Source organism: Diorhabda carinulata, chromosome 12 (assembly GCF_026250575.1).
Source record: "Diorhabda carinulata isolate Delta chromosome 12, icDioCari1.1, whole genome shotgun sequence".
Classification (NCBI taxonomy): Eukaryota; Metazoa; Arthropoda; class Insecta; order Coleoptera; family Chrysomelidae; genus Diorhabda; species Diorhabda carinulata.
In genome coordinates, this window is record NC_079471.1 from 10,497,099 (window position 1) to 10,513,832 (window position 16,734).

The following is a 16,734-nucleotide window of genomic DNA, read 5'->3' on the forward strand; positions in this document are numbered from 1 at the left end:
TGCTAGAGGGCGCTGATGCATCGAAAACTACCCGTAGTTTTGTGGTCAAACTCTCTTCTCTCAAAACTCCGTGATGCGGCATGAAATATTCGAAGCTTGAATCATTGCCGTTACAAATTGTCATATGGCCTAGCTCTTTATACTCGTTCATAAATTGTATATATCTGCTGTGCAGCATTGGATCTCTCCTGAATTTTCGTTCTAATGCATAGAAACGTTTTTCGGCTTGAGCTTTCGACTCACCTAAACTAGAAGGTTGTTGCTTCAAAGGTATAGTGACTGTAAAACGTCCGTTCGCGTCTCTGGTAGTAGTTTTGATGAAATTGTCCTCGCAGAATTGTTCATCTGGAGAAAGTTGTCGCGTGCTAGATATTTCCTCGATTTCCCAAAATTTGGCTATTGAATTTAATAATTCCTGGTTTATACTTAAATTACAAGAAGCCTTTTCAACGTTGTTAGTACTTATTTGCCCAGATACAACCCAACCTAGCACTGTATCAATTAATAGCGGCATATTTTTTCCTAACGAAATTTTGTTATTGCTTAAGATTGTCCAAAATAGGTCCGCGCCAATGAGCATGTCTACTGGTCCGGGAATATTGAATTGTGGATCAGCTAGCTTTAGATCACCTGGAATCGCCCAAGATTGCGTGTTGATTCGACAACACGGCATCACACTTGTAATCTCTTTTAGAATATAACAATTGCCATGCGCTTTAAAATTGGTATGTATAGATTTAAATGAAACCTTACACCTTTTACTGACCTTTGAAATATTGTTTGAAATTCCGAAAATTGAAAGATCTGTTTTATGTGTCGCAATATTCAAACGCTTTTGCAAATCCTCCGTTATAAAGGAAGTTTGAGAACCACAATCTAATAACGCTCTTGCTTTGTGAAAATTATTGAAATTGTCTGAAATGAGTAAACAGGCGGTAGATAATAGCACCTGCCCCGCCGCTGGTACCACTACGCCACTGCTTAGTGCTGCGGAACTTGAGCTCGCGTTGTCCGCTATCTCGAGTTTTTCATGCAAAATTGTATTGTGCCAAGCTTTACACACTTTGCAAGGCCCTAATTTACACTGTTTGACAGAGTGACCCGAACGCAAACAGTTATGGCAAAGATTTGATTTTTTGACAAAATCTTTTTTTTGTGTTATTGTTAATCCGAGAAACTCTGCACAACGATATATTGAATGCTCTTTCTTGCAATAGGAGCATGTATATGTACTTGAGGTCAATGACCTTACTCTACTTTGTTTATTGAATTTATTTTCCTCATTACTAAATTTTGAATCTGATTTATTTAAACTGAGACTGTTCTTTGATTCTAACATATTAAGAAAATTGGAACGTTTTTGTAAAAATTGTAGGAATTTATCTAACTTTGGCAATTCTTCCTGATCTCTATTTTCCCTTTCCCATTCAAGGTTTGAGCTAGTATCTAATTTATTAGTAATCCAAAAAATTAGTAGAGGATCCCAATTAGTTATATTTTGCCCCAATTGTTCAATAGATCCCAAATGTTTGTGAATATCGTCAGCTAAATTTTGTAGTTTTTCAGCTGTCGGTTTTTGTATATTTTCTAATGAAAAAATAGCTCTAATATGTTCATATATTAATTTTTTAGTATTATCAAATCTTTTTGAAATTGTGGCCCATGCCACTTCATAATTGTCGGCCGTATATTTGATTTTGGAAATGGACGCCGCTGCTGTTCCTCCTAGTGCACTTCGCAAGTAATAAAATTTTTGAATATTATCTAATTTTTTACTATCATGAATAAGGCATTTATATGTGTCCCTGAATTCTAACCAATCTTCAAAGTTTCCACTGAATTTAGGAAGTTGCAATTTAGATATAGTTGCAAATTCATTTACCGCTTTTGTGAAAATAGTTAACTGAGCTTTAATTACACCTCTTTTCTTTATTAGTTTGCCAAGTTCTGCCATTTTATATTGTCAAATTGTTCAAGCACAAACAGAGAAGCTTTGAAATCGCAAATGGAAAGAAAAATTCGGAAATAAATAATTTGGAACAAACTCACTCTGATTTCGGTCGAACTGCCTGATTCTTGCAATTGAACTAGTCGGCCAGTTGAGTTGATGTCTGGTCGCCGTGATATTGTATCGACTACTTGTTTGGTCGATCACTTTGCACTCGTTGATAGTTGCTTGCAGCACGTGGTAAATTGTTTTTGGGTTATAGTTGTTAATAATATATTGTTTATTGCGAATTTTCACTGGTTTTGTTTATAATCCGGCTCGAAGGACCATTTTTTGTATTATAGTTATTATTAACACGTTCACATTAACATTTATTTGTAAGAAAATTTTTTACATAGCTTTAACAACAGAACTTATTATATATCTCATTTCTTCCATTCGCTCAGTAGTCGGTTGGTCGGACAGCGTTGCCAGTTTTCATGAGTTTTGAATTAATTCTGGCGTGAACAGCTCCTAAAGTGCTGTTTTGCTGCTACATATTTGTGTCAACCACGCCAGGTGTCCTCACATTTAAAAATACATATGCTTTCATTCACGATTTTTTTCCTTTGATCGTTTCCACGAATAATTCTTTGACCTGACTGATCGATACCTGACCCTGGGAATTCCAAGTCACCTTTCTTTTATAACCTTCTTAATGTCCTAATAGCATACAACTAACTTAATCCTGGTAGCACGTTTTAGGAAAAATCAGCATATGAACATACTTTTACTTTTCGTGTTGTTCCATGACAACCCCCTGCTAGAACCCAGGCAACTTCAAGCTCACTCTTTTTCGGTACTGTGAAGTGAGCAAATCTTGAACGCCTAGATCTCACTAAGCTGTTCCTAACGATATATCTGTATATATTTCTGTGTATATTGTTAGTTGGTATATTTGTCTAGATAGTAAGTTTAAGTAATTATCAAACTTGAATTATTGTGCCTCTCACTATCCTCGGGCCTAGCGCCCATATATTTCTTATACGAAAAAAATTGCCTTTTTATTCAGTGATTTTTTTCGGTTGTTGAGCTGCTGGGGCGTCCAGAAATGATTTTTTGGATTCTGTAAAGCGCTTTTATCATCTATAAAGATTTTCACGTAAAATAGATTTGCTAAATACTACATCCAATGTTTTTAAGGATTTGCAGCACTTAATTTTTTCCAATACAAAAATTATAAATTATATTATCGAATACGCATTGCCAAACAACACAATATTTGAAAAACACTTGTGTTTATGTTATCATCAGTTGCAGAATAAACACAAACAAAACCAAAAAAAAATGAATATTGAGCTGTCATTTAATATTTATTTTAAATGGTAATACAATTGCAATCATAAAAGTTTGTGTAGCTGAATTCAAACATGGCCTTATCAACTTGACTTTCGAGCATTTGGGGCGATCAAAATACGGAGACAAAAAAGACAAAATATCATCGAAAAAGTTCACCGGATGATATTGGACTACTATCGAATTAAGGTTAGAGAGATCGAAGAGGCTATCGGCATATCAAAAGTATGCTCCTGACATATACCGATGAAAGAATTATACACGCGTAAGCTATCCGCACGTTAGATACTACATTTGTTCACTTTGGACCAACGCATTCGACGCATTCGAATGAACATTTCTCAGGCCTGATTGAAGCGGCTTAAGTAACATTTTTTGCGTTGATTCTTAACTATTAATAAAACCTGGATCCACCACTACATTCCTAAAACTATCAATCAGTGAAGACAGTGAATTGTAAAGAGCGAACCTGCCCGGAAAACGCAAAGATAGATGACGAAAACGCTATCGCATATGTAAATACCCATGTTGAGGAGAAAGACGGCAACTATTATTTGGAAGGGTTAAGAAACTTGAGGCATCTCTGGAGAAAGTGTATATGTTTAAAAGGAGACTAAGTTGAAAAAAGCAGATTATAGAAAAAATGTCTTTTTTCTTTGTTAGGATAGAAACTTATCAGACTCATAAGAGACTTTAGATACTCAGGTGCATTTAATGGCATCTTACCTCATTAGCAACGTCCACAACTAAATCTTGATCACTTTTTTCCCCATCACTTTCCTGTAACAAAAATAAGATATGTAGTATCAGCAATATAACGTATATGTCTTTATGCGGAACAACACAATATAAAAATTATTAACATTTGTTTCTTTCAATGGGTCATTTGAATAAAATAAATTCGTCTGAAATGAATTCTAAACATATGATACATATTGAGTGTCAAAAGTATATCAAAATAAGGAAGCAAAGTAAAGACAAGAATGCGAGAACAAAGACGAAGAAAATTATCGTAAATTGTATTTTTCTACGACCGTCCGTTTTAACCCACTTTCCCGCACGCATTTTAGTTTTGAAAGTGACATTCTTCAAAGGAGAAACAACTATCAAACCACCCGAGTTTGATATCAGTTGCTATGACAACCCAAGCGTGTAATTGTTACTAAAACGTCAAAGTTGTTCAAAACGTCTTGGAAGTGACCGAATAAGTGCAATCTTCTTTTAAATTAAACCACATTAAACCGAATCCGATACAATAATATTAATGGATTCATCCGACGAAGAACTTCCCGAAGCCATTTTGAAGGCTGCAAATGAAGCTAATTCCGAGCTGTTACCTGCGAAATCCAGACTAAAGTATGAGAAGCAATACGACCATTTTGTTACATGGTATAAGGAGAAAGGAGCCAAAACTTATAAGGAAGAGGTATTTCTGGCGTATTTTTCAGACCTAAGTAAGGTTTTGAAATCTAATACATTATGGTCCCGCTATTCGATGGTAAAAAGTTTCTCTGTTCTACAAATGACTTAAAACCGTTGCCGTCACCGTCATCGTCATCTTTATGCGACCTGCAACCGATGCCATCTTCACCGACGTCATCTACCTTCCAGTTGAAACCAAATAACTCCACTGGGCCGGCAATTCTTACTAGTCTACAGAATACAACAAATTGTGTTTTCAATATTAATATTTATAATAATTAATAGATTTTAGTTAAAATTTTGTATATTATTATGTTTGTTGGAATAAAATAATTTTTGAAAAATGGGTTGGTATACTTTTTTGTATATACGGTCGTAGAAAAAATAATGTTCCTAACTCGTGCGTAAAGTATCTTTCCCGCACTTGACCACTTGCCCGAACTCCGCTCCGCGTCGTTCGGGACAACTGCAGTCGCGTGCGGGAAAGTATCACTTTCCGCACTTGTTAGGAAAATAACTATTTAGGTATACCTCGAATTAGTTTTACAAACAGTAAAAATTTGACCAAAAAATCCTTCAAAATGTTATGATAAAACATAGAAATTTCAGCGCCTATTTTGATTTCAATAATGTAATCATATCAAGTGTACCTAGTAAAGATACTGATAGTGCTAAAATCTCCAATTCGGTTTCTATGTGTATACAAAATAGAGTTAATGATTTTATCAATAATAAAGTGAAAAAGATTATATATAATTTAAATTCTCCCTCAAATTACTGCTCTCAATGCACTTATCCTTACGTTTAATACATCACGGGAAAAGCCATAAGTCTCGAGGTTCTAAATCTAAGTATGGCGACAGATTTTCAGCTTTCGCAAACAACAGCGACTAGTGAAAGGCGAGTTTTCATGAAGAAGATAAAAACTGTCGGTCGATTTTTCAAGTATCTTTCTTCGAACATCATTTCGCGAATGTTCCAGTACCTTCATATAAACTTCGGAGCTCATTGTTTTGAACAAATTTGACACTAACTCGTCTTATCTATGAGGTATAAAATTGTGCACAAAACTCTCAATCGCCTGTTTGAACAAACAAGTTTTTCCACTTTCCCACAATTTCATCTGATTTTGAGGTCGAAGAACGCCCCTATCGTTCCTCGTCCCTAACTGACCCATTACAACCTTTAAATCGCTCATAACTCTCACAGTCTTTGAATATACTTCTCTATCCATAGACAGAATTTTATATTGTGAGAAGAATGGAGAGCACATAAGAGGAAGTGAAAGAAGCGAAAAGGAAAATCAAAGTAGGACAAGCTTGTGGAGGTGACAATAGAAGCAAAAATTATAAAGCATTTAGAGCAAACAGTAAAAGGATGGCTATCAAAGATATTCCATTTGGCATGGAAAACAAATAAAATACCCAGAGACTGGAAAGAAAATTTGGTTAATAATAAATAAATATTATACAATATTAATATCATACTCCATACTAAATATTGAATTATGCCAGTCTATGGTAGATTGTAGAATTCTGTCACAGAATAATAAGGTTTTTCAAGCAGAAATGCCTTTGTCAATCTTCGGAACTTACTAAACGTATTTGACACTTTTAATTCTAAAGGTAGCTGATTGAATAATTTTTTGGCATTGAAAATGATGATTATAGTTAAGTAAATGTACAATTTTTTTTCTAGTAGGGTAACTATGAATGGGTCTTTCAATTGAGTTGTGAAATTGTTTGTGAACCAAACGGACGAATTCTAAAATGAAAAGAGCGGGGAAAGTTGAAATTTTGTATTTTTTAAAATAGAATTCTCTATACGTTCTACTACTTAAGCCATAAATGTATCAAATAGAAGACCTAATGTGCGGAAACTACAGAGCATTATATAAAAAATAGTATGGGATAGTATGGTGAAAATAGGAGTCACCAGAAAAATAATAGAAATAACAAAAGGAATATATGAAAAAGTAATAGGGAAAGTTCGTGTAGACATAAGATTAATTTAGAGTTTAGGATAGAATTTGGAGTAAAACAAAAAGACAGTCTTGATCCTCTTATTTTTAGTTTAGTTATGGAGAGGATGATGAAAAGAAAAAAGGAGAAAAACGATAAACTGGATACAATAATTGGCTATAGAAACCTAGAACCAGTAAAAATTAGACAAATTAGTATATGCAGCCGATATAGTGATAGTACATACCAGATACATTTAAAAGAATGGAAGAAAAAGGGTAAATATGAATCAATGCAAAAGGATGGTAGTAAAACAAAGCAAAAAATGTAAAGATTCAATAACGGAAGGACAAAGAATAAATAGAGTTACCACATTTGAATATATGGAAGTCATTTTCACAGAGCATGGAACAGAGTAAGAAAAGCCTATATTCTATATACTATATTCTAAATAAGACAATATTCAGGAAAAAAACAGGCGAAAATATAAAAAAAAAGATATATAATGGCTACGTTAATATATATATATATATATATATATATATATATATATATATATATATATATATATATATATATATATAGTGAAACCTGGGCAATGAACAAAAGGTAGAATAATAACAGCAGAAGCATCTAAGAAAAAGAGAGGAAAAACAAAGATGGAAAAGATGAGAAATTAGATAGGAATCAATTGGAAAAAATAGTTAAAACGTGTTTAAAATGGTACGAACACATAAAGAATACAAAGACTAACAAGGAAAATGCGATTGAAAAGCAATAAGACAAAAAAGAAGAAAAGGAAAACTTCTCTACAACAAGTAGAAAAGAATTGAGGAAGAAAGGGAAAAACAATACAACAAATGAAGAAGCAAAGGATCGGATCTAGTGAAAAAAATAGATAAGAGGATAATGAAAACTAAAACCTCATTACTCTGACGTTCGAAAGAGCTTAAATAGTTATAGACAAGGGGTGATTTTTTTTTGGTATTCCAATTAAAATAAAAACACGATAATCATGACAGACACAGCAAGCGGTTCATACCTGTTGCTTTTTGTCTCAAGTTGAAATTTTTGGAACCGTTAGTGATCTTCATACTAAATATACTATTCACGCTACCACTACACCACATAACTTACAATTACACTTCCATACAAACAGTGTAATCGTGAGTGTTATAGTATTGGTGTATTCAACACTGTTTGTCTCAACATATAAGTCATATTAAATGAAACAGATGCAGTGTAATTAATTCATTTAACACAGTTTTTATTACGCCTCCTAGATGAAGTTCTTCCCAAAAAGTGTTTCTGTGCAACAAAATCTTTTGATATTTACACTGAATATTTTATTCTTTACACTAATCGTTATTCTATGCATGTTTCCTGATGTCGTATTTATCAATCATAATAAATAAGCGCATATTTTTATAAATGCTACAAATATTCGTTAAATGTATCTGATTGTGAGATAGGTAGTTTTATATTTTTGTTATTTACCTGTAAACAGAACACTAGTACATATATTTGAATTCTAAACCAAACATGAAAACCCAATAAAAAGATTCTACTATAATTCACGCAACTAATATCAGTATATCAAAGTAATACTCTAAACGACCCTGTATTGGTAATGAAACAAATGAAATGCCGTGTTATATTTTATTTTTTAGAGCAGAGAGACATCAGGCATCAAGCTGGTTTTCACCGAATCGACTATTTACTCAATAAAAATAAAATTTAGTGCGGACATATCACAGTATGTGCGTACGGTGCCAAAAATAAATTATATATATACACACATATACCATCTGCTGCTAAAACTATATAATTATTTGTTCTAATCTGACGCTTAACAGGAACGAACTAAGTTAACATGATAAAATTTATATATTGTTAGAAACATGACACAAAACACAATTTTTAAATAGACCTACACATTTGTTCTACGCTCACATGCGTATAAGCAACCCACCAATCAGCTCTCTCCAAATTTTCTTTTTGGCAATTTTAATGATAAATAATTATCATAAGAAGCAAATATGAATTATGTTAAAAATATTTCATAAAAAGGTTAACAAGAAAAAAATAAGCCCCCCAACCCTTTGGACAAAATGTAGTATATCAAAAATAATGATAAATATTAAAAATAACATCGAGATTTCAAATTACCCCAAAGTGCATTGCTTTCTTAAAATACAATCTACCGAAAATGAAAATAAAAAAAATTAACTTCTTGGCAAATAAAAAAGTGTCTCCTGGAAACACCGGATGAAGAATATTATTTACAGAAGATTGAATATAATGATGAATAATAGTTTATCATTTAAAAGTAGCAGATGTTTATAAAGGGTTTTTCAAAATAAAATGATCCCGAAAAAGAATTTTCTACAATTATGCCGAAACCAATGACAATATTGTAATGAAATTTTATACGAATATGTTTTGGAAGCTTCTCAAATAAGGCGAAGTTACATGGTTCCTAGCAGTATTGAACATAACTTTTTTAATGTTAATTTCTTCTTCTTCTTCTTCTTCCTGCTGTGTATAGGCATCATTGCCTGTTTTTCTTCACGTCATTGCCTGTTTTTCTTCACGTCATTGCCTCTGCTCAGTCACCTGGGAGGTTGTCACTCCATCTTTTCCTAGGTCTTCCAATGCTTCTTTGTCCTGCTGGTGATTTGTCCCTTGATATTTTCACAATTCGTTCTTCCGTCATGCGGTCAATGTGCTCATTGTTAATTTCAATAATTAATATTTTAAGTGAACAACAATACAATTTATACCAAAAAGGTCCTCTTGGTGAAACTCGATACTGTGTATTGTTTACGGAATATATTGATTTCAAAATTATTAACAACCGATACTGATATAAAGTTAATTAAAGTATGATAATGTTATAAATTATTTTATGATTTTTAATTATATTATGGGAGCAAAAATTTTTTTATTCGTAAAACGGATACATTTGTTTGTTATTGTAACATTTCACAAAAATCCTTTAATCGGAATAATATCTTAATTTTCTATATATTTGCAATGGAAAATTGTTAGGTAATGACGTTAAGTCAACAATAATTATATTCCTGAAATCTAGTTATTTGTGAAATTATATATAGTTAATCAAAATGTTTACACCGACATATCATTAGCCTCAGGCGGGTGTTTAGGAAACTCTAGTGCAGCTGTTATGCATTATGCGGAAAAGTTTCCTATAAAAACTTACCCAGTAAAAATACATTTAGAGCCATTGAAGTACGTTGTCGAGAAAATGGGAGTGTGAGCCGAAAAAAATAAATAACTTTTGGTAAGCCAAAAAACAATAATGACGAAAATATTGTTTTCAATTTAATTTATCAAGAACCAAAAGTTGGCGTAGGAATTTGGAAAAACAAACAAATACATCTTCAAGTACTTGGAGAATAATTAAAGAGCAGCGACCAACCAAGTTCAAGATCTCTTGCCAGACAATCTTCTGGTTAGAGTGGGTTTTTTTAAATATTATCAGAAAGTACAGCTCTCTATCCAATTTTTTTTAAATGTAGGTATTCTTCTTACGGACGAGGTCACCTTTAAGCGAAAAGGTAAGTTTAACTCCCTTAATGCACATTACTGATATGACGAGAATCCACAAATCAAAAGGGTGTCACATTACTATCACTCATCTACAGTTAATGTTTGGGTAGCAATTCAAGGTAAGAAATTGATAGGTTATCACATTCTACCAGAATTATGATATGTACTTGGATTTTTAGACAATTTAGATTCTATTTTTTATGCACGATGAAGCTCCACCACACTTTGATAAAAGGTGTCGTAATTTTACGATTCGATGGATTGGTAGATATGAACAAACTCTGATTCTTTAGCGCCCTCATGGTCATGCAATTTTAATCCTTTCGACTACACAGTTTGGTCTTAAGTCTATGCAACAGACTTAATTTCACGTTGAGAATTGGAAGACAGAATTCAATGTTACTTTACTATCCTCATAGTTTATTCCCCAACCATTTAGAAGATTAATGGTTTCTTAAAAAAAAAGGACAGACAATTTTCACATTGGGATTTTATGTTTAATTAATAATTTTATCATTCCTTTATACCAGTATCGGTCATTATTTCATAATTTTCAAATCAAAACGGTACATAATTTCGAGTTTTACCAATAATACTTTTTTCTAAATAGTCTGTACACGCATACCTCAACATGGTCTAGGAAATTTTTTTCAAAAACACACTGTTGAATGACAATTGTTGGATAATTTTTTCTTTAATGTTTGAAATGTTCAATCAGTACTAAATCAAAGATAGTTACATAATAAACATAGTTAATATCCAAAAAAATATAATTAGAAGATATCTTATAACCATATAAAAAATATGTGTATTGTTTCCTCTAGCTCTACATTTTCTTCCCACACTAAAAATTAAGTAATCAATTTCAATTTGTTCAAGAGCTCTCCATTTTCTCTTATAATTCTCAATAAGTTCCTGATGGTTATTAAAAAAAAGCATTGTAATGCGTAATCCTTTTTTGTAATATGTGTCAGATATGTTCAATCGGATTGAGGTCTGGTGTTTGGGCACGAAAAACTAATGCGTTAATTGGCTCGGGGACATGAAAGGGGACGTTGTCTTTTAAAAATATACATCAATTGCTGCATTATATGGTAAGACAACAATTTGGAGTATAAGCTTTAAATAATCAGCTCTTAAAAACGATTGTTGAGAAACCTGATTAGTCCTTGCATCTTCAATAGCATAATAGGTTTGTTCCAGCACACTATCTGTAACTATTTAATCATGCGCCATACGAAAATTGCGTTTCGACAATATCAAGCTCAAGTAATGAACAAAAAGTTTTAGGTTCCAAAAACAAACTTGTTCAATATTTGTTCGAGACGGGCAAAAATGTTCTGAATAAATTTTGGAACATGGATCTGCGAATGTTAACACATCTTTTATCAGGTTGTAAAATATTTTTAATATGGATATAGTGCATTTAATGGTCCAGTGAAACTACATAAAAACAAAAATGATGATTTAATTTGGTCAATTCAGACATTCGAAGTTACATAAATACCCATCAAGCTGAAAATCAGTAAAATTGTTTAAAATACAATTGAACATAGAATTTTAATGTTCCCCATCATTTCCGTGTATGGAAAAAATTTTATTCAAGATCAAAGATCAAGAAAATGAGTTTTTCGTAATTTTCAACAAAACGGTGAGATTTATCAAAAAAATACCTCAGACGAAAATTGTAAATCATAAAATTATCTACAAAAAAGTATTAATACTTTTTTTTCTACAAGCTACTGTTTCTGAGATATAATGAAAAAGTTGTAAAAGTCGTCGTATTTAATGGTTTCACCAATATATTATTATTTTCAGCAGTTGTGAGTATTTGTAATAAATTTCTGTTGACTGATTGGAACTGTCATAAGTTCATCAAATAAATTATTAAAGATGTGCAAAGTACAACTTTTTGAATCGTTATATCTCAGAAACGGTGGCTCGTAGGAAAAAAAAAGTATTAATAAGTTTTTTGTAGATAATTTTATAATCTACAATTTTTGTCCGAGGTATATTTATGATAAAACTCACCGTTTTGCTGATAATCGCGAAAAAGTAATTTTTTTGACCTTTGACATGAATAAAATTTTTTCCATATATGGAAATGATGGGGAACATTCAAATTTTATTTTTTATTTTACTGTTTTTCAGCTTGATGGAAATTTATGTAGCTTCACTCTTATTTTTGGGTCTAATTTGACCGGACCATTGAAATTAGTAGCGAGCAACAATTAAATATTATTTTGGCATGGCAATACGTCTAGAAAATGAAAGAGAAGTTAGACACTCTGTACGGAGACCCTGTACCATCTTTTACCACCGTAATATTTTGGACAACTGAATAGAAACGTGGCCGTATCAGCTTGACTGAGGAAAAGAGAGATACAGAAGAGCTATCACCATATGAAAAGTAGGCATTTTTTCATACTCCATTTGAAGAATTATGCATGCGTAACTTATCTGCTCGTTAAGTGTCGCGTTTGCTCACTTTTGACCAAAGAATAGGTTTTATTGACACAGTTTAACAAAATGAGTTGGATTTTTTGCGTCAATGTATAACTGTAGATGAAACCTGGATCCACCACTATAATCCTGAAATAAAAAAAACAGTCAAGGCAGTGAATTGCAGATGGCGCACCTGCTCCATAAAAGACAAAGACTGTAATCATCAGCCGGAGAAGTGATGGTGATCGTTTTTTGGGAGTCATGGAATTGCGTCTATTGACTATCTTCCAAAAGGTGAAACTGCAAAAAACGACCACATTTGAAGAAAAAGAAAAGACTTTCTTTTAACCTTAAAGTTTCAATTGTAGAAGATTAATTTTATTAAACAAGATGTTATCGCTAACCTATATTTTGAGGAGAAACAGGGAGTCTATTATTTGAAAGGTTTAAAAATGTCGTGGAACATAGTGTAGAGACATGGTTAAAAAAACCAACAGGATTTTGGAATAAAGTGTCTTATTTCGTTGTGAGATAAACTTTTTTTTTAACAATTAATATCTTGATTAATAATAGCACAAAAAATGGTACAAGTTAATGATTAAGTGTTTTTATTGGCTTGCTCTTTTTTTTGTAAGTGTACGTTAATACGATCCTGTCCTATCGAATTCGTATTTTCATTCTATGCCGCCGGTGAACGAGTGTGTTTGTTTTAATTTTATTTTCATTGATGTTGGAAAACGTTTAAAGCGTTTATTTTTCATCGGTTTTTTTGTTTGATAGAACGAATTCAATCTCATTCGAATAGAAGTAGAATGGGGCAGCAGATTCCAGCTCGTACACACATACGAGTATAGACAACGCATCGAATATTTGAAAACGAAATTTAAAATGGAGCAGTGTTGTGGAATAACTATACCACTAACATCGAATGATATTAATATGACGTGGAAGTAAAATGTTCACTCACACTGTTGCTTTTATTAGATTCAACAGAGTTATTAACAATAATAATTTTAAATTTAGATTTACGAACGAGTATTTAAAGATATATTTTGGAAATCACGTTTTTTGGTTAGTAGAAGTGCTTAGAAGTTGATCGTGACATATATACTATAAAACAGGGTAAGGCGTTTTTTCCTTAACATTTGGCGAAGAACCGATTGGTCTCTAGTTATTCTATTGTCGATGGTTTTTATGCATAACTCTAGTCGAATAAAATGCATTATTTTGGGTTTGAGCACCAGTCTCTAGTTAACGTCGGATTCAGAGGTAGTAGCCATGTTGAACCACTTTTCCTACCCCTACCGGACTACAATTATCCTCATTGAGTTATAAATTGTACAGACCAATACTCTCAGAATATAATGTTTGGTTTGGTAAATAATGTGCCCTTTTTGTAAACAAATCCTTAAACGCTGATCGTTTCATTAACTTATTCAAACTAAATTTATGGGAAATGGGATTTCCTACTTATCAGATTAATAGTTATAAGGATTCCTCTTCTGAGTTAGGATTTCCAATGCCATTTTTAAATAGTTATTGAGAAAAAAATACTCCAGTCCCATATTTCCGACAACATAGTTTTAGAAATATAAAGTGTAGTGCAAAATGTGGCGATCTATTATAACCTACTCTTTAGGCACGTGGAGTCTACATGGAGATATTGAATTAAAGGTCAAAAACAGCCAACTGAAATATTGGATATTATAGTCAAAAATGATCTCATTCTCTATTTTTCGAATTTTCTCTGACATTAAGAATATACCCAAGAATAATGCATATAGAGGGAGAGCCAGTGACCAATTTTAGGTCGTCATTTGAAAAGTCATGAAACTTTTCACAGTTAAACCTTAATACCTACAGATGCTGAAAAGTCACTTCTGGCAGCCCTATGTGGCCGGGGTGAATTACCCTAAATTTTTAAAGAGGGTCAGAAAGAAGACTTATTTTTGTAAAAGTATAAGTCATAAAATTCTAGGAAATTACTTTTGGTAGTATTGTTACGTCATAAAATTTTTGCCAGAATATTTACTTCATTCCAAATTGTTGAGAGAACATTATAAATATTTATAAAAAAATCCAGTTTTGTCATTTCATCAGTCTTGAAATTTTAACAGAATAAATAGAATAGATTAATAAGACATAATATCTAATGCCAGAAAGAAATTCGATCACCAACAGTCTGCCAGAGCGAAAAACGTGTCCGTGCTAGTGCGAGCAATGCATATGGAAACCTGTAAGTTAGAGTGAGAGCGCTTATTGAGCATCTGTAGACTTATTATATATCACTGTAAATGTACGTCCAATAAAGTCTACAGATGCCCAATAAGCGCTCTCATTTTAACTTACAGGTTTCCATATGCATTGCTCGCACTCGCACGGACACGTTGGTGATGGAATTTCTTTCTGGCATTAGATATTATGTCTTATTAATCTATTTTATTTTTTCTGTTAAAATTTCAAGACTGATGAAATGACAAAACTGGATTTTTTTTTATAAATATTTATAATGTTCTGTCAACAATTTGGAAGGATGTAAATATTCTGGAAAAAATTTTATGACGTAACAATACTACCAAAAGTAATTTCCTAAGTACATATTACTAAGAATTACCTCTAAATTTTAATCAGGTTAGGTTCGGTTAGGTTATGTTATTGGTCATAAAATTCCAACCACTGACTTCAAATCTATCCTCATGCATGTTAATTATGCCAGCAAGAGGTGTTATGATTAATAAGTTCCTAGCATATATTTTCTTTAAGCTCCAGATAAGAAAATGGTTAACCAGAATTCAATATTTGGATATCGATAATTCTGGGAAGTATAATGAGTTTACAGGAGTATTTAGTACAATATTCTTTGGAAGGTCTTCGTGACGCAATTCATTTACGACCCTTACAGTAATCCGAATTAAAATTTAACCGCGAGACGCAGCTCGTAGTCATCCATTTTGACAAACACTGTAATTTGTATGTTTGTTTAGGGTTTGTTTTAAAAATTTGACGAATGTGACGTTCTGCACAATAGTATCGATGGTTTGGTTCAGCAATAATTATTTCTAAATGATTGTATAGCCGTTCTTCGAACATACATCCTTATCCAGATATTGCAATAATTATGAAACAAAATTTAAGCCAAAATTAAATTGTATATATATAACATAATCGTCCGAATTAACGATGCAGACACGTTCTGCAAACAACTGTATATTTTCCTATAAATATAGGGGACTTTGATGGTTCAAGCATCATTTTATGTGAAAAGAAAAAAATGTAAAATGATACACTTTTATTATTTACATTAGTTTTTTAGAAATATAATATAAAGTAGTTTTTTATAAAAAGTCTCAAGTTAACTTTTATATACATATACATTATATATAAATATGCTAACACCTCTAAAATATGATAATAATTATTGTTATTTAACACCGTTACTTTTGTCCTGTTTTACGATGGATCATATAAATCTGTTCTAATGAATTTTTATTTTTTTTTTATTATTTTTACAATGGTGGTTTAATACATGAGGTAAAAAAAATCTTTTGAATGAATTATTATAGCAGCTATTTTAACGAATAGATATATCTGATGTGATGAGACAAGCAATGGCAATACAGCCATTTAGTATATTGTATTTGCAGTCTTATCTAACCTTCAATCCAAACAAATAAAGTGTTATAGGGGAAACTCATAATAGAGTAATTGATTCATTAAACCTTCGAGAAGTTTTGAGTTTAACTTACAGACAGACGTCTTGGCTGCTTGCCAAAACTCTACTTTGTTGACTATAATTTTAAAAATCCACCCTTTCTTCGACACGAAGCTAATCGACTGGTGAGCATCGGATCTGTGGCTGACAGACCAAAGTATTGTGATGGGCGAACAAACCAAATCACCAAAAAAATCCCCAAATTATTTTTCTTTGTTTTATCCTTAAACACTTGAAAGTTATTTAGTAAATTACAATCTCGTTAACATTAGCGTATTAGTGTCCCTTAGGTTTCTGTAGTATTGCACTGAAGTATAACGTGCACACAAAAGCTTTGC

At 32.2% G+C, this 16,734-nt stretch overlaps 1 protein-coding gene across 3 annotated transcripts in view; it reads right to left on the reverse strand.

Moving 5' to 3' along the window:
- Window positions 1–16,734, reverse strand: part of LOC130900196 (protein groucho) — a 396,521-nt gene that overhangs the window by 11,491 nt on the left and 368,296 nt on the right. For all 3 annotated transcript variants that reach the window (XM_057810645.1, XM_057810647.1, XM_057810646.1), the window contains one exon: window positions 4,010–4,063. In XM_057810645.1, the coding sequence (XP_057666628.1) occupies window positions 4,010–4,063 (54 nt within the window). The remainder of the gene's footprint in view (window positions 1–4,009; window positions 4,064–16,734) is intronic.